This window comes from Xylocopa sonorina, chromosome 11 (genome assembly GCF_050948175.1).
Source record: "Xylocopa sonorina isolate GNS202 chromosome 11, iyXylSono1_principal, whole genome shotgun sequence".
In the NCBI taxonomy this organism is placed as follows: Eukaryota; Metazoa; Arthropoda; class Insecta; order Hymenoptera; family Apidae; genus Xylocopa; species Xylocopa sonorina.
In genome coordinates, this window is record NC_135203.1 from 577,077 (window position 1) to 597,401 (window position 20,325).

Genomic DNA, 20,325 nt, shown 5'->3' on the forward strand with positions numbered 1-20,325 from the left:
AAAGACAATCACCGAACAGGTGAGGTTCGTGACTATTTTTTAATTTAGACAGAGCGTATCCTTCTCTAAATTTTAATTTTTATAATACATATTCTCTAATAATATGTTTAATATATATGTATATATAAAGTAGAGAGTTTATAGATTGTATGATATTATATTATATATAATTAATTGATTATATCATATATTTTAGTTTAAAATATTGTTTATTCTTATTTAGAATTTGTTATATCGATGATTTATTGTCTTATAATTATTCGTTTGAAACACCTTTTAGAATCATAGAAAAAAGTAGAGAAAGTGAGAAGTGCAATTTATGGATTTATGAACAGAATAATGATAAATAATGATGATAATTAATGCCGGGGAAAGAAGTACGGTGGTACGTTGAATTGGTATGAGGCAGATCTACGAACTGATTTGGATCACAGCCAAAATAATTAACCGATGATAATGAAAATTTTTCTTCCTTTTTCTTTCGTTAAAATTTACGATTTATTGGTTTTTCGTTTATAAATTAATGGCACCTGTAAATCGAGACGACAGACATTAGTTCACTGAATGATTAATTAAAGGACAGTGCAGCTCGTTCTTTTGTTGTACTTTCGAAGGCGAAAAACCAGCTGGTCAAATGGATTATTCGAGAAAGTGGATTTCGATATAAAATTGACCGAAGGAGCAAGAATTTACAATAATGTAATAAGAACAGCTTGTTGAAATTCCCCGGAAATTTGCCTCAGAGCTTCCTTTCTCCGTTTCCATTTTTCTTGGCATAATAAACGACAATTACACCAAGTCTCCCGCGAAACATCTGACTAATAACAGGCTGCTGCGCCGTGAAACTAGGAAGTTCCTTCTCTGAGTCACGGTTAACTGTTTAAACTTGCTCGCCAGTTTTATTGCATTTTTAACGACCTTAGCGACTCCATCGGCCGTCGTGGACAGTAGAAAGCGACATGATGGGCCTCGAAGACCTTTATTTTCGATCTCTCGTTAACCCATTCACTGCCAGGTAATTTATTTAGGATTTTGTGATGAATCGCGACCAAGTCGTAGCTAACTGTTTTACTACAGACGTTTAGTACGAGATATCTTGTAGTTATCTCGGCAGAAATGAATCGGTTGATCTGTTATTTTCATGTTGCGATATTTCGAGCTTTGCAATTTCAAACTATGCCGAAGGACCACTCCAAATTAGGTCTTGGAGACTAAGTATTTGGTTTCATATTCCATCTGCAATACAATACTAGTATCTATACGATTTTATATTTCCAGACGACTCAAACTATTCTACGTTCCAAGTGAATTTAAGTTTTTGGTGTTCTATGATGCTAACTACGCTTCTATGTTTCAAATGATTTTGTGCACAGTTCGAAAAGTTCGAAAATCTACAACTTTTAACTAAGTCGTTGGGAGCAACGAAAGTGGCAACGAAAAGTATATAAATAAATCAACCAAAAAGTCTGTTAGCACGATAAAGCAGAGAAAGCTGAATTATAAGGACCGGGAAACTGCACGTACCATGGTCTCAAAAAGTTCTTGCTGCTCTAAACTGAACTGAACTAAACTAAGAATTATTTAGACATGAACAATAAATAAATCAAGATGGGGGTGAGAGGTATAACCATTTGGAACCATTCAAGTTCAAGACAGTGGAAGATTATGTCTACGGTGTGTGTGTGTATTATGGAAAAGCGATTTCAGAGATTTTTCTGACAAATAAGGCACTCTCTCTCTCTCTCTCTCTCTCTCTCTCTCTCTCTGAAATGTTTAGCTTATTAGGGAATGATTTTGCAAGGTTTTTTCTCCTCTTTTTCGATTCTCAGGCATAAAATGGTTTATGGTAATAAATTTTTTTGGAACATTTTGTTCTAAATAATTTATCGACATAAACGATCCAATCGAACTTTTAACGCGATAGCTTTCATCATTTGTTTTTTATCTCATTACAAGTGCACCTTGAAAATCGCGTAAATTTTAAGGAGTGAACGACCAAAGAAACGTTTTCTTCTCTCAGCCGCTCGCATAAGAAATTCCATCGCGTAAATGGGTTAATCGAAGCTAGATTGCAAGTCTTGCTGTAAGAAGGGACAGATACAAACGAGCGATGATATTACATCCATCGCGCGCCAGGGAATAGACGACAGGCATTCATCGTTCGATGATCTTCGAACGTGTAAAGTTCCTTTTTGCTTTGTCATTTCGGGTAACGCAAGGATGAACTACTTCGATGGAATAAGAGAGTGAACGTTTTCTGTTTGAAACGCGATAGGAATGTCGAAAAGTGGATCGGGGACGTGGCCTGGGAATTGAAATTCGAGTTGATTCGAACCACTTGACTCGAATTTTTCTGTTTGTTTTCATCAAAGTTCCTATTCCATAACTAACAAAATTTCCTTCCATTCGTGTAGAATTATTATTTCGAAAAAATTCATAAAACTGTTCAATTGAGCCGAGTATATTTAAAAACACCCAAGCTAATTACATCGATCTTGTGTAACGCATTATTCGGAAGATAAGGCTAGTTGGAATTCATAATGCTAAGTACAAGGCTACTAGATACCCAGAATTCAAAATACAAGACAGCTAGTTCCACTCGAAAGCCTATCAAATACACACACACACACACACACACACACACACACGCACACGCACGCACGCATGCACGCACGCACGCACGCACGCACACACACACCAAGCATCGTCTCCAATCACAGAAATATTCCCACGTCGTTCCATCCACGCATCCCGCACGACGACCATCTAAATATGATCTAGTCTGTATTCGCTCGACGCATCTCACTTTCATATATCCAGAACGAGCAGCGTCGTTCTTGTTGTTTGCATTTTGGAAAGCACAACGTCGACGAGGCGCGGTCGCATGCGTCAGCCTCGTGCAGGCGCTGTTCACACGCGGCGAGTGTGGTCCGTTTAAGTGAACGCCTAGAAGAAGAAAGCGTTGATTTCCCCGAAAACGAAAATGTCCGTTTCGTATCGACACGCTAAGCCAAGCCGCCAATCCGTTCCCATCGTCGCGTAGGTTCCTGGCGGTCGGGCGATCTCTTTCCAGGGCCGTAGCCGGCCGGTGGGAGGCGACCGCTCGTCCACCAGTGATTATGCTCTTTTTATCTTGTATAAAAGAGAACAAGCCTGCACGAGTCTCTCGCAATTTGTCTCTACCAGCTGGAGCATAAACGCATCTGGGTGCTCGGCTCCAGTTCTGAAGATAAAGAAATAAACATAAAGTAAAGCACAACACGGCCACCTCGCGCTGTGTACTCTGGCCATTACAATTTACTGGGGTTCGATACTACTGTTAACGAAGCTTTTCGTTTGTGAAAGGTTCTTCTCTGTGAGAGATTCGCAACATGCGGTGTTCGGTAAGTAAAATCTGGTTCTTAGCGTATTAGGAAGGGTTTTGGCACTGTTTAACTTTTTCGTTACGAGAATCGATTATGATCAATGTACATGCGACGGGTTGTGTTTACAAGCGCCGATTTCCTATGAATTCACCGTTCTCAGTTAAATTGCCGAAAATTATAGTTTTACTGATATAATTATTATATCGTAAACGCTTTGTTTATAATAACAATCTTCGAGAGATATATATGTAATAATTATCCTAAATGTTTTTATTTATAATATTATAATTGCAAAATCCGAGCATTGTCCTGTTTAAAAAATTTAGCTAATTATAAGTCCCAGTTAAATTACTGACAATTGTAGTTTCATATAATAATTACTTAAAACTGTATGTTTTATTTATAATAGTTGTAAATTCGGAGGCCGTGAACTAGCTGCAACGGAAGGGTTAAATTGGAAGTAACTAATTTGATATAAGATGAAATGGCATATGAAATTTTTTTGCTATTTTTAAGCGATAGAATATTCGAATTGCGTCGAAAGAAGTTTTTGCAGATCTTTAATTATTATTATATCTTGATTTGTAATTTCTAAGTGTTCAAATTGGAAATGGATTTAATTTGTCGAGTATATGTATTGTACACATTTTAAGGTACGGAAATATCGGAGCATTTCAAAGTGATTATTAATTTGCAACAAACAATAAATGAGCAGTCTATTTTGAAAGTAGGACAAGTTCATTAAAAAAAATTTGAAGATAACAATAATTATAGATAAAACTTAATACGATCGCTTTGTCTGTAAACAATTCATAGTGAAAAGAAAAAAACATGGATTTGCACCACTTTCAAAGTAAACGGCTCAAATATTGTTTGCGCTTACTTCCTGACCCTCGCATTGAACCGACAACATTCTTATTACATGCTCCATTATCCGTGACTTGTTCATCACACGATCGAACACGATTATTACTTTTTTTGTTTACGACGCATTAGATTCATTAGACTAACCATACGCGTTTCTTCAAACATCAATCAACTACAAGAAGCACCGATTTTATATCACAGTAATATAAACTTTTTATCATTCGAGTAACTAGCTATCAATGTTCACAGGCCTTCTGTGTCCTGGTGTTGGCAATCAGCGAGCCTTTACTCGTCTACGCGTAAGTATCAGTACGGATCTTGTTATTTGACCGTGTCAAACTGAAACTTTATCTAATTAGGGGGCGGAATTACGAATTTCTTTAACGGGCTACAATTTCACGTAACAAAGGTCACGATTTCTGTTTCTCAGAGGCAAAGCGGTGCTGGTTATCCCACAGCGAACGAGGAGAATCGCCGACGGACCGTCATGGCAGTCTGGCCCGTTGCGTTACAGAAAATCACCCTCTGGCAGCGAGGTTCATTATCGTAAATATTACAGTCCCTCGACGAATTATGAGTCGAAGAAATCTGTGCACGGAAATCCGCACTTCCCTCACGGAGGAGACGATTTCGATCTTGGCTACGAACTTGTGAACCACGTGAAAATTCCTCATGGAAAGGGTATCAATCACGCGCTTACCTTCGGAAAGGGTTACGTCCCTTACGACAAGATCAAGGGTACTTTTGCTCTTAGTAGTGACAGGTAAGAATACTGTTCTTAAATTATTTGAAGAATTAAAATTGTGCTCGAAAATTACTTGAGGAATTTTCTGTGCACGACGGTTTAAATTAAAGAATAATGAAAAATAACATGTCGGAGTAAAACAAATTACATTAAAGCAGTGGTTTTGAAAATGTGCGCCCTAAAAGATTTGCACCTTATGGTCTTCTAACGAAATATGTATCCAGATATAAAAATATAATAAATATATCTTATTTTTACAGTAACTTACTTATTTTAACAGTTCAGACTAAATTATTATAACATATTAGACACTTTATTGTAGGATTTTAAATTTAATTAAGGATTTTTAAAAGTGTAAGAACCGCTGCATTAAAGTCTGAAATAGGTTTTTATCAACGAATGTCGAGACATTTGCAATTTACTTGAATTGTCAGTAGAATGATCAGTAACATACCCGTAGTGCAGCCTTGTCTGACTACCAGCGGAACATTCTACTGCGGAGCGACCTTCCGAGTCGATCAAACGATCTATCGTTCCACTTACTCAATTCTACTTCAGCAATATTCAATTTTCATGAAATATTGCTAAATACTCTATCCTCGTACTTTATTAAAAATTCAAATCTTAAACTCGTTAATCCATTCGCAGCACGATTAAATGCATTTAAATGTTAACCTTTTTGCATTAGAAAGTAAACAAACTTTTGTTAAAGAAACAGTTCCTAATTAATAATTACTCGACTCTAGCGTTCCTCCGATCATTACACAACTTCCGACTTTTCAAATCTGACGCTATCTCTTCGTGCATTCAGTCCTTAATTTTTAGCGAGTCAGTAGGCGTTTCCGTTCTCCGCCAACTAGTCACTTTCGCGACGGGTATTTCCTCTCCGCTTTCGTTACGGTGTCAAACTTTGTGGACTCTGCTTGTCTTTCGGTCCCTTAAATCCACGAGGTTGGGAACCGAAAGTGTTCGAGAGAAGATCTCCATCGCAAAGCATGAGGAAGGTCTCCGTGGAGTTTTAGTCATTTTAGACATAATATTGCAAGCTCCCAAAATTCAAGGTGTATCAGCGCGGCTGTCGAACACACGGGTCCTAAAGCCCCTAATTCCCTCTCTTTCTGTTTACAAAATGAACTTTTCTAATCACCATAACTACAACAGGCCGTCAAGCTCGCAAGAACACAGCTACGTGGTATCAGAATACGCGCCCACAGCCGTCACTTCTTCCGGTTCCGAATATATATCTTCGGAACACTACGAACCATCGCAATCGGAAACGCTCTTCCCCGACCAAAAGAGTGCTCTCAACTACAATGAATGGGACGACCAGAAGAAATTGTACTCCTCCAGGTCCATCGAGAAAAGCTTAACAACGAACAGCGCCGTCAAGTTTGGAGACTCTAAGAAGGATCAGCTTCTTAATCTGCAGCAGAAAGCCAGTGAACTGTACAAGAGCATCGACTCTCAGCCGCAAGATGGCGTACTGTTACCATCCGGGATTCCGTCGGCTAGTATTGGCGGCAGTAAAGAGGGGATCATATTGAGAGACATGGTGGCCTTGGACGAGTACCAGCAGAAGCTCCAGGAAATGACCAAGTCGTGGCCGCAGTTCTCAAACGCGGTAGACACGGCAACTTTTAGCAACGGCTTTCAGAACCATCAGGTGACCGCCAGTTACTTGACAGGCGCATCTCCAACATCCAGCTTTGGTTCTTCCAGTTGGCCAGTGAGTTTCGCCCAACCAAAGCAAGGTTATGACGTTAAAGAGGACACCATGGAGCCCCCGCACGATTTCAGAACCATGCCTGTGCAGACTTCTTACCACACGTTTCCTGTTCCGGTAAACGTCGCGTTTTCGGGAATTGGGCAGATGATTCGTGGTTAGGGGACTAACGGTTTTGGTGTGGTTAATTTAGGCGCTTTTATGGGCACACTGACATGCATGGAGGACGCGAGTACGGACCCATGTGCAATTAGTTTACGCCGCTTGCGAGGAAAGGAGAAATGGAGGAAACCTTCGGTAGAAAATTTGTAAACGCTCCACTTTCTGCAAATCATTAGGAAACTATCTACAGATTTGGACAAAAAAATGTTAATTAACTGACGATGGGTATTTACAGGAAGGTTATTAATTTCAATGCCATGGAGTATTTGCATTTGTATCGTTGCGGTGTCATTAGCACACGGTTGCTAATATGCTTCTCAACCTTTCGGTGAAAGTGATGTTCCTTGTCAATTAAATTGGTGACGAGTTGTTAGGCGAAATAGACTATTCTCTTTGTGAAAAGTTTCTCGGCAGCTGTGAGCTGTTATTCTTCACTTTTCATATCGAACTGGTTGTTCCAGTTCCAAACTTTTAATCGTAGGCATGTATCGATGGAGGCTAGAATTATTCTTATAAGATTCGAAACAATGCAGTTTTTAGTATTTAAGTGTCTATAATCGATACTATTAAGTCGCCGATTAATTAATAATTGAACTCTCTTAAAAAAATAACTGGAATTGTAACACAAGTATTTGATACACGGAAATAAATTTCGAAACCGTTTTCTTTTTTAAGAGTGAATCGTTTTTTAAACGATCGTTTAACACCAACAAATTATAATTAAAAAGCATAATGCCAAATAAATGATCGAACATATCGAAATCTGTTCGTCGATCATCTGTTAGCATTTAATTTGTAACGCGGTCGGTATTTTGAAATTCCACCGTTTCCTTGACGTTTCGTGGATGATTTTTTAACGCGCGGAACGGGCTTGGGTCCAGCGATCTGGTTCAAACAAGAACAAAATAATAACCGAATGCCACGGTCGCGAGGATCATATCTTTCCCGTTTACTTTCACTTTGTAGTCCGATGACCGACTCAACGTTCGAAAGTCGTGAAAGTCGCTCTATCGTGTGCAGCTTCTTTCGATCTTTTCAGCCAGGCTGCCTCTCGACTTCCTTTTAACTTGATCTTAAGAAGACGCTCCATTAGCCGCGCGGCAAGGTTTATATGCACGTCACTGTCGAATCGCAAAATATGCGTTCGATGCAACAATCGAATCTGAATTTATATTTATATTTCTCAATGAACCTTCTGATCGATCTAATTCGACTTTTAACACATTGCAAACGGGAAACTGTGATCACAGTCTCGGGAAAAGAGACATTGATAGAGGAAGACTGTAATCTTAGTTTTGGGACATTGCAGACAGGAGACTATGATGATCATAGTTTGGAAAGAAAGAAGCGGGAGATTATTATACATGATAGAGGACAGTGAATCTTTTATTTAGAATACTAAGTTCCTTCCTATCTATAACATTCGTAAATTATTAACTGTTAACTAGCACGTGGAGAAAGTGGATTTCAAAAATTATTTATCGATCAAAAACGTGTAGTTAACAATTTTAGTATTTAATTGCTGAAATGTGAAATAAATAGTCGATAATTTTTCGATATGTGTACGTTATGTGTAAACGAGTAAAATGCGAAACGTTTTATAGATTAAGAAAAGAACGAAAAGATGAGATTACGGAAGAAAGGAATTCGAGTTCAATGGCATTGTCATCTTTTTTGGTATGAAAGGAAGTATCAAATTCTGATTAAGAACAGGAAGGCCCGTTGATGTGTATCCCGTAGGCGGTAAATAACGTCTTCCTAAGGGAGCGAAAGCTCGTTAGATTTCTTACTGAGAGAGATCATTATGGCGCGCAGCGTGAACCAGTCTGTACGAAGAGAAATGGAGAACAGCAAGAAAGAAGCAGGAACAGGTTATACGTGCATACTGATACGACTGTTGCAAACAGTCTCATAACAAAAGGGCAGAGGGAAACGAAAGTAACCTTTTAACGTGGAGCTAGTCCGATCTGAAGGCTTATATGGTACTATTATACAATATTTAACGAGCTGTTTTACGATCAGAGGATCGTACTTGAATTGTGCATTTATAACTTCATTTTTTTAAATATATTCTAATTATCGACGATTTTTGTTTGAAATATTTCTTAATAATTTATTAGCTAACATTTAAAGAATTTTTGAAGAATAAAATTTAATCCTTCCACAATGTAATTTGTAACATGTATTCCTTGGCAGATGATAATAATAATTACAAAATGTTCAACAATGTTACCTGGAATAATCATTTCTGCTCGTTCCTTCCAACCAATTATAGCTAATCCTAACAAAAACAAATATTTCATAGAATAAATGCACGATGTTTAACTGATAATAGGGCTAAAGGGTATCCATTGAACGCGAATCACACTTTCTTTGTACAAAACGGAAACGAACATTTCTTCAAGGCGTATGAAGAGACTGTAATAAATGTTAGCTCGCTTATCTTTTGGCCTTGCTGTCACAATTGCTTCACTTTTCCGTGGAAAGCGAAATGCTTCTTTCTATTATATGTACATGGAATGGGAAAGATCGGCGCGTTGCAACGAAAGTGCATTCGCCTAATCGATGATTAAACAAAACGCGCAATTAGTGTCGCCGAGAACTTCTTGACGAGCGTTCGTTTAAATAAACTCGACGCGAACGCAGTGAAATTGCTGCATACTGAAAGAAGAAAGTTTCTGGAAAGGAATGTAATGGTTTCGTGGCGATTTAACGGAAACTTGGTTGCCACGAAGAAGAATCGTCCTGACGTTGAATCACTCTTCCGCTTGTGCTAATATCAAGTAACGCGTTATTCAGAAATGCAGTAAAAGTGGAAGTATATTTGAATTGTAGATCAATATATTCGATACGATATACTGAAATTTCTCCCTCTCATTTAAACTAGACTTTCTTTTTTCTTTCAGTCTAGGTTGGAATTTACATTTTGCAAATCAAACTCGTCTTTTTCCAAATCAAATTCACCCTTTTGCAAATAAACTACTTGTACTTAAACATTTTATTTAAATGTAATAATTATTTATTTAAAAGGACGCAAAATATATGTTTTCCTGTTGATATGAAAACGTTATTAGATTATTATAAATAATCCAGAAAAACCGTTTCTTTCTTTTTCTATTCCACAAGACTCGGGAAGCGCGTGATCTTGTTTTAGTTAGGCAAGGCATGCTTTACTTCTTCTACCAGTATATTCATCGATATTGAGACCCCGTTGGACAAGTATTTCCAAAGTAAAATATTCTGCGAGAAATATGCTAGTGGAAACTTGAAATCGCGAACAATTGTTAAATAGGTATAATTAATAAAAAAATTTGTCTAACTACATATTATATTACAATGAATATGTATGGCAAATTATCAAAAGTAGCTACAGGAGAAGCATTATAAGCTAAGTTATCTAACTAATTAAATAATTAAAAAATTAATTTGTATTTATGTGTTTTAATTAATTTTTTACTTCTTATTATCTAATTTACATTTGCTGGTTTTTGAAAATAAAATATTTAAGTAAAAAATTATGACGCGAGCCATTAGGCGGCGTCCATGTCAGTGACATGAGAAACGTGCAAAAGCGCAAAAGGCAAACAAGGCTGCGAGCAAAATTTTCAATTCTGCACAGAGCGAAGAATCTCTTTGGGGACCGGAAGATGAAAATGTAAGAAGTGAAAGGGCACGCAGCAGTCACCTCTCACGATTACTCGTTCTTCTCTCCTCCTGTTCCCTTTTTTTCCTCGCCACTTTTTATCTCGTTGCCTGGGAAATTGGCCGGTTATTAAAGCATATGCGTTTAGTTTACCAGAAAGGTAGCCGCTGTGTCCGCAATCATCGCCGAGGATAATAAATCTTAACGATTCTTGCGAGTATTATTTTAATACTTGCCACGTTGAAGGGAATAACTCTTTTATAACGTTGCCCTACTTTTACTCGATCGCCACAGGGAAGCTGACAGGACCACTGTTTTCAAGAATGAAAGTCACCGTTTCTTCATTTTTATTTTAGTTACGATATCTATAATTTTTACCTTTTATTTTGTATACGCGAGTATGGTACTTCTAATTAAAAGAAATTAGCGCAATATCAAATAATGGTAGCAAAAATGTTTCGAGGAGCGTTCAATGTTGGTAATCGATAATTGGTGTCATTTAAATTGTCATTCGAGGTGGTTAGAGTTTGTTCAGGGTCAACCAGTTCTCGCCTAAGCGTCATATTTATGTATTAATAGAAGAATTCGCTAATCTTTTTCTATTGCTTCTCCATGGAACTAATTTTAGAAAATTCGAATGAATGTAAAAATTGTTTAATTCGAATAAAGTTAAGATCGAAAGGTTCCTTATGATTTTACCTTTGAATCGATTTTTTTCCTGCGAGGGAAGAATGCTACCTGGAATTATTTTACGATTAGAAGTGGAAATTATTCTTTTTGCTGGCCTTGTCTCAGCTTCTCAAATCGGCCAACCCCATTAAAAGGACCAGTGCATAAGCGGAGCATAAACTGGCCCGCGAAGCCCTCCAATGCAAACTAGTCTATTTGGATTGAAAGAGTTTCGGAGACATCATCGGCGCCATCAACTAGGCTATCAGTGGATCGTATGAAAGTGATAGTCGCGACTATAGCGCGATTTTTATCGAAAGCAAACTGGTTTCTCGAGCATTTCAACTATTTACACGGACGACACTGGTCTTTGCCAAGGACAATTACTCGAGATAATTATAGTTTACTCTTGACTTATGGAACGCTTCGGTTCTTGTTCTATTTATTAGCGAACAAATGATATGCGACGCGTATCGAATCCGTTCAAGTAACAATGATGACATCAAAGACGTCAACTTCTTCCGAGGCAATAAGATAGGAATTTAGAGAATTAAGTAGAATAAGTCACGTCCTGCATCAATGAATCAGAACCACACAGTCAGAGTTTCTGAACACGATAAGAAGAACTTTTGTGACTGTTTCCTAAGAAGGAAGGCAATTGTAGAATATTTATTAATTAAATACTATTATAAGAAATTGAAAAATCGGTAGATAGTTTTTTATAATATAATTGAAACGATCTACCCAAGACGGAAAATGAACAACTGATGCAATGTTTTAAAATACTTCACTAGAAAAGCTTGAATTATTGATTAATAAGAAAAGGATAATTTCATTACAATTTTGATGCATTAAATTCACCCTTTTGCGAATAAAATTCATCCTTTTGAAAATTAAATACTTTTACTTAAATAGTTCATTTGAAAAATACACTGTACACAAACTGGGTAGGAAGGAAGTAAAAATTAATTTTTTATATTTGATCGAATAAAAATGTTTTATTGTTCAATAGTTCACTACTACATTTCATTCTAAAAAAATTGCTCTAATTAACGATGATGTTGAAAATGCATTAGCTATCAATTTTCATTCAACTTTTACAATTATAACTAGTTTGACTTTTATATATTTACTATTATATATTATTTGTACCTTTTTGAATGAAATATTTTATTTCTTACTAGCTAGTTTACATTTGATGTTTATTTTAAATAAAATGCATAAAAAATCACTCGCACGCTGCGACGCGATATTGTTCACTCACGTTTCTACTATTTATATACGCGCATATTCAATGGGGAGTCACGTTCTCTCCACTTGATTTTGTTCTGGAAATCGGGGAAAGCGCAGTTAGATATCGCAGAATTTCTGCAACGCCGATTTATGCAACGATCCTCGAGGAAAGTAAATTGATGTACCGCTGCCACGCGTACTCGACGTCTGACGAGCATCATGGAGAATGGAAAGTGAAATGGAAAACGTCGCTTTTTGCCGGGTTTGTATGCGCAACGAGTGTAGATGATATCTCACGTGACGCATCGAAATACCTGTTTCGACATCTTTCGGGAAGAGAAGAGAGATATGTACCATACATCGTACGGTGACTTTCAGCTGGAAAAAAATACCTGGCTGTAGAAGCTCTCTTTTCGAGTATACGCAAACTCTCTTTGACTCGAGCGTAATTCTGTTATCGATTTTAACTAACAAATTTTTCGTGAAATTCAAGGAATTTACCACGCTCTTGAAGAATGAAAAGTGCGATCAGACGATGAATTAACAAATATCTGGCGTATAATGTGACTGGAAGGAACCAGTTCTTGCCATCAAAATGGCTTTTCGAACTCAATTATATGGATACACACCGTCTCAGGCATTTTTTTACATTCGTTCGTACAACTCATTGTTGCACTCAATAATGAAGAAGTAGGTTAAATCGTCGACGATTCTCTGAAAGTGTCAGCGATGCTTGGAAACATATTTCACTTTCATATTTCACATTCCTAGTTTCTAACTTCAACACGTTAGTAAGAATGTATTAGATATATATCGCATAAATCAGCAATTCATAGAAACTGTACGAAGATTATCATTTCTTGGTTACATAAATTAACTGATCTGTAATGATAAATTCAAATTCAAGAGCAATCTTCGCTTCAATAAATAAAACAAACCTTTCACCAATTATTCCAAGATATCTAGCATTCATTTTTAGGGATAACATCTATTCATTTCCGTAAAATTTCACTTTAATAAACAGCGATTCATATCATTCGGTTATTTAGATCGTTTTATCGACGATTATGATCCAACATACTCGATGCATTTTATACATGATAATAATAATGAATTTATCATTTAGTGTTCTGCGTATAATATCATACTATAATAAAACAAAAATAAATAATAAGTTCTATAAAATATAAAGTTTAAAGATTTTGCGTGAATTTTGATAGACAGAATCGAGAAGCGCCATTGTGCTCTTCTCATGGCACTTTTTGACTGGATTTCTCCAAAAGCCCGTGGCACTCAAACCACGTTTAATATAATTACAAAGAATATCTTGTTTGAAGTAAATGTCAAATAAAACGGTTTAAACAGTTGGCAAGAAAATTGAAAAATAATTCGCCAATAATGAACCTTCGTGATGAATAATCTCATGGTTATTAATTTCAATCCTGAATCGTAAAATGAGAAGAATAAAATGGTTCCCGAGCAAGGAAGGAGACACGAAAGATCAACGATCACGATTTCCTCCTTGCTCTAGAGGGCATCGACGCAAAAGATCGCCTGGAGCGCGAATTTCTCCGACACTCGGCTCTAGGTCACGGCCGATTCTGCTCGAACACACGCGTAAGCGATGCCACCAATTCGTACGAAACTCGCGTGGTGTCCTCGTGTAGGAGAGCTTGTCCACCTCCGATACGCGCCTTCTCCGTTGGTTGGACACCGATCTTCGTCGATCCTCCCCACCTGGCTCGCTCTTCCGGTACTTCCTTCGGCCTCGCTACATATATACATATATACATATATATAAGCAGGATCCTTGCTAGATATATGTGACAGTGTGTCTCTGAACATCGAGGCAGGCTGATTGGGAAGAAAGAAGACCATGGGGCTAAAAATCAGTGTAAGATGCGAGGGGGTTTGTGCTGACCCAGTATTGCTGGACTTGGGTGATGGATTCTGTGACTGAGTTCTGTTTGTGATGCATCCCGTGGATGATTCGGGGATGATTGGATTCAGGATCGAGTGATTTTCTTCTTTTTCTACGGTGTTGGATTGTTGGTAGAATTTGGGGCTCGATCTGCGTAACAATTGGGTAGTTTAGAGTTTGGCTTGAACTAGAGCAAGCAAGTGAATACCTAATTAAAATAATAGATGAATTGACAGAAATTTGTGGTACCGGAACGAATAAAATTGCAAAAATTTAATTTTCGAAAATCTTGAAGAAAAAAACGTAATAAAGTAAACGTTTGCTGTTCAATATCTGTATGATCCACTGTCCACGTGCGATATCTTCCTATAAAAAGTAAAAGAGTTTCACCAAGACTATCATTTGCAGGTAAGGGGCTTGATCTTCGCGGCGACATTGACCGTCGCGTACGCCACGTTTGGTCACGAGCAGTAAGTGTAAACGTTTAATACTCGCATAACACTTGTGAACACAGCTTATAGCTTGTATACGTTCATCGTGGTATTAACTTTCTAGCGTACATATACGAATCCATTTGCCAGAGATAATCCAGCATGACGAGAAGAAGGTGATAAAGTATGAGGACCATGGTGGTCACGATCATGGCGGCGGCGGAGGTCACGGAGGCGGTGATCAGACCATAATAGTCACTTCACCTAGTGGAGGAGGAGGTTTTGGAGGCGGTGAACATGGTGGAGGATTTGGAGGTGGTTATGGAGGTGGTGGTCATGGATTTGGCGGCGGTTATGGAGGTGGAGGCGGTTTTGGGGGACATATCAGTCTTAATGGAGGAGGTCATGGTTTCGGTGGCGGTCATGGAAGTGGTCATGGATTTGGAGGTAACAATCGACAAATTTTTTAACCCTTTAACCCATTTGGTAGCAAATTTGTTTTCTTTAGATTTTACATTTTATCGTTTGTAGATTAGCTTTTTAAATATTGATATGATAGATTTTAAGTAAAAACGTTACTTCAAAACATCAATTTCAGCTATTATGTAAACGAATATTCCGCAATTGGGAAGAACGGTAATTGAGAGCATTTACTTCAACGTATGTCGTTTACTTCAACGATGATGCCCAAAACTTTTTTTAGAGTCCTTTTAATCACGGCCTCCTCCTTAAGAACATCCAATTTATCATATTCTGTAAGATGTACAATTATTTCCAGTCGTTAGTTGGCTACGAATGGTTTAACTGGGGGTACTTTATAAAAGAAGTATATCAATTCTAATTTTATGATATTAAAGTGATATTCTATTTTATTTTATACTATGATATATAAGACGGTTATTTGATATTAGAAAAATTACCATTTCGTTTATATACCACACCTGCGTCTTTGGCTATAATTTTAGTGTGTAGTTTATAAACCAGAGTTAAAGGGTTAAAGAATGCTTAGAAAATATAAAACTGTGAAAATTCCCTTGCAAAATGTTGCAATTAGAACGGCTTTCGTTCAACGGGTATCCATAAAAGTTATTACCTTCTTGCATCTCTTGAGTGAAAAATAATGGTAAAACGACTTCTCATGTTCTCTTTGTTGAATCGCAATGAGTACATTCCTTATCACTCTCCGTGCTCCTTCGCACCAGTCGTAGAACTTGTTTCGTGGGTTTTCACTACCGGAACGAGAATTTACATTGCACTTAGATGTGCGTACTTACTTCCGCAGTGACATTTTGCGCTTTTATTTAGAGCGCAATATTCCTGCATTGCTCTGCAGGATCGTGGAAATTGCTTAGCGAGATTAACCATTGACCATAAGGTTGGAAAAAATTTTCTGCCTAGAAATGTGAACCAATCAAAATAACAATAATATCCTACCTTCATTTTTAAGTGGAAATTCTAACTCAAATTGTCATTTCAGGTGGTCATGGAGGTGTCATAATACCTAGTCTTGGAGGTGAACATGGCGGTGGTTTCGGTGGTCGTCATGGCGGCGGATTCAGTGGTAGTCACGGCGGCGCATACGGAGGTGGCGGTGGTTTCGTCGAACACCACGGTGGAGGAGGATTTGGAGGCGGTGGCGGTGGTCTCGATGAATATCACGGTGGAGGAATAGTTATAGGCAATGGCGGTGGTTTTGATGAACATCACAGTGGTGGAGGATTTGGTGGCGGTGGCGGTGGTTTCGTCGAACACCACGGTGGAGGAGGAGGATTTGGAGGAGGTGGTGGGATCGATGAACACCACGGCGGAGGAGGAGGATTTGGAGGAGGCGGTGGGATCGATGAACACCACGGTGGAGGAGAATTCGGAGGCGGTGGCAGTGGTTTCGATGAACATCATGGCGGAGGAGGATTCAGAGGCGGCGGTGGTGGTTTAGACGAATATCACGGAGGAGGAGAGTTTGGTGGTGGATATAGTGGCGGTGGATTCAACGAAGACCACGGAGCGGGTGGATTTGGCGGAACTGGATTTGGAAATGGTCACGGAGGCCGTTATGGGGGTGGTGGAATCATTGGTATCGAACACCATGCAGTTAGTAACAGTATATCTTCTGGTTTTGGTAGCAGGTAATGAAACATTCCTTACTATGATACTATCATTAGTTCGCACAAATTTGAAAGTGTAAAAAACGCACAAAATTCAGGCAGTTACGTGTATAAAGTGAAATTAATAATTGTAATTATTGCCATTTTAGTGGCCATGGCGGAAGCGGAGGCGGAGGCGGATACAGTTCCGGCGGTTACGACTCGCACTCAAATGGACACGGAGGCGGAAGCGGTGGCGGTTTCTCGGGCTACCACAAGAAAAAATAAGACCGATCGACAGAGCAATGTCGTATTTTGTTTCCGATCAGTCGATTTGACCGAGATTCGTAGCCGGGGGGGGGGGGGGGGGGGGGCTGTGTACCTCGAGTCGTGTTCTTGGTACTCGATCGTTTTCGCATACAACATTCGATCGCAAGGTCCTTTGCCCTTTCAGCATTGCCAGTACTAAACGTAACACAAAGCATCGATTCAAAACGATCTTCATTGTTCGAATAACGTTAATTCATATATCTATTGCTCTTTGCCATGAAACGTAACGAAAGAAATGGAAAGAAATGAATATCGTTAAAGTGATTGTTGATGAAATATCTGGAAGAAATTATCACTTCACGACGAATTAATTGCAGAATTATTAAGAGACAGAAAAGAAGATAGAATTTATGGGTGATTTATGGTTTGATTGTTTCGAAAAAAGTTTTTGACGTTTTAGCTGTTTTAAAATGACTACTCGCATGCGTATCGCGGCTGCGACGTATTTACCTGACCGTTTACTCATTACAGTTATGTTTTGTATATACTATTATACGTTGTGTAAATACTGTCGTTTATTGTTACTTTTAATAAAATGTTTTGTACGTGTTCTTTTTTTTTAACCCGTGATTTCTTTTTACGTTCTTCAGTTTAAAAAGTATTCAATTTTAAATTCTCTTTATTATTCACTAGAATATAATGTAAATATAAGTGTGCTCTTGAACAAAGTGATTTGAATTCAAAACTCCAACCACTAGAAGCTTTTTATTTAAACTTTACTTTTAAATTTGTTTTTTTATTCACTAAAACGTACGGAGTTTATGGTAAATATATGATAAAGTTAAAGCTTCCAGTGTTTGGAGTTTAGAAAATGGAAGATGAAGTAGAGAAGTAAACTTGAATGAGAATCATTTATTTGAGAATAATGTCATGTCAAATGCTTACTTTCTCGTTTCGCATTTTACATTCCAGTCAGGCAAGTGTCCTCTAAATCATTTATGTGATTGTTTGCATCTGCACATTTTAGAGCAAAACATTTCTCGCCATTTCGAATGCATCGGAACGTCACTACACGATTAAATGTCTTATTTTATAACAAAATGAAGTTACCACGATAAATAGTCAACTGAAAATCCTATTAGTAAATGGTGAAAACTATTATCTTGTTATTAACGAAATATCTTGTTATTAACGAATAGACACGTTTTTACGATCAACAAATAGTTCAATATTTTCATAGTTAGAGACCAATACGGTCGTTAATTATTGTAAGTAGCAATTAATCAGGAAAAGTGAGTGAGCCATAACGGCAAAGAGTCTTTCGAACGTGTTCGCCATTATAAAATGGCCTTTCTGGAACGATAATTGTTCAAGCGGGCGGGAATTAGTCAGAAATGGAAAGCAAGCGGAAAGTGAAAGAGAGCAGATGTTATGTGAGGTTTACGGAGGAGGACGATTTCACTCGTACGGTTGAACGTGTTCGCGTACCAGCTAACGCGTATTTTGCTGCCCTTAATTCTGGATAGCCGATGCCAATATTTTCTCGTTCTGCAACAGCACACGAGCGAGCCTTTGATCGTAAAAACAGATCTGACAATCAAATTGAGAAAAAAAAATACAATTTTGTTCTAGCTGTGAAATTTATGAAAACCATTTAATTCTTAATTACTATAATGCTTTCTTAATTTGTTTGCGTTTTTTGTTCGTGCAACTTCCGTAATTTAACACGTTTACACTCACTCTAAATTGAATGATGAATGACAAAAATTGTTACTTTTTCGAACAGATTTCCTTAAAAATTACCGGATGTTTATAACCACAATTTGCATTTACAATTTAATTACAATTTAATTATAGAAATTGCAAAATTTAACATTCGAAATTTGAATTTAAATTAAATTCTTATTACCTACTCGAATTAAAAAAGCCCATGACTGAGTATTGCCGTTTCTATGTTTAATTAAGTATAAAATATCAAAAAAGAAAAAAAATAGATGGCATCGCGATGAAGAAGAGAAAGATATATGAAAGTAAAAGACCAGCGATGGGAATTGATAAACATGGGAATATCGTTGTGAAACGCCAAAAAAAATCAGAAGAATCATTTTTGCTTGCCGAAAAATAATAATCATTGGCATAGAGAAATGTCGAAAGTGAACAGAAATTGGAAGTCATGCACGGTTTGCAAAGTATATGAATTGATATTGTTTACAATGAGAACTGTACTTTCCACGCTGCGATCCCAAGAGTAATTAATTATGTTTATGAAGTCCCAAAGATGTAATACAAATTTAACAAGATAATAATTCATATAATAGGTTCGTTAACCCTTTCTAAAGTCATTTAACTGCAAAATGGCAGGCTGACTCACTCAAAAAGCTGTATTTATACATTTTATTATTTTCTTTTATTATTAACTGTTATTTTTTGTCATTGTATCATTTCATTAGCACCAATCAATTTATTTTAACACGTTGACACACTCTGAATTCGATGATGGAAGACAAGAGCAAATTTATTTAATTAGTCAATTCTTAGGGAGTTCGATGAATATTTCAAATATCTGTTACTATTTTCTTCTGTATTGAAATTTTCCTAGAAATTAGCGGACGTCTATATATTGTCTATTTACGTACGTATCGCGTTAAATAATTACTCAGTTTTACTTCTCGTTCGTTTCTCAAACTAAATACATAGTTTTTTACGCAGGTGAAAGAAAGTGCGGTTTAAACTCGGGAGAAGAGTTTCCCGAAGTTTCTTACCGTTCATGTCAATTATTGTCCAAAACTAGTACACGATTCAACGTGTACTGCTATCGAATTCTTCCAATTCCTCAGCCGAGTTCCTGTTTCACGATACGAAGCCATTAAGATTGTAACGTTACTCTGAAAAGTTGTTTTAATTATCTTATTAGAAAAGCATGTAAGTCCAGCTACTAATCTAGCAAAGAAGAGATCCGATCGGTCGAGAAAAAAAATGCAATTTCCGTTTACTTTCATCGGCCCCCATTGGCGCAGAACGAACGAAATTGCGAAACATCGATCGGAGAGCGTGTGCTAGGTTGGATGTCTTGTTAAACATTGAATAAATTGCTCGTGTCGAATAAAAACGAACCGTTTAGGAGGCGTTTCATTAAAAAACACCAAAGAGCGCGGTGATGCAGAGTTTATGAGCGAAATTTTACCAACGAATGCCGCGCTTACGGCAATGCG

General features: G+C 37.5%; 1 protein-coding gene across 1 annotated transcript; it reads left to right on the forward strand.

Moving 5' to 3' along the window:
- The first annotated feature begins 3,371 nt into the window (after positions 1–3,371).
- Positions 3,372–6,973, forward strand: LOC143429379 (uncharacterized). Its single transcript, XM_076904981.1, has 4 exons — positions 3,372–3,383; positions 4,482–4,531; positions 4,663–4,995; positions 6,139–6,973. Exons 1-4 carry the CDS (start codon positions 3,372–3,374, stop codon positions 6,860–6,862), a joined length of 1,119 nt encoding a protein of 372 aa, XP_076761096.1. The 3' UTR covers positions 6,863–6,973.
- Positions 6,974–20,325: the final 13,352 nt, after the last annotated feature.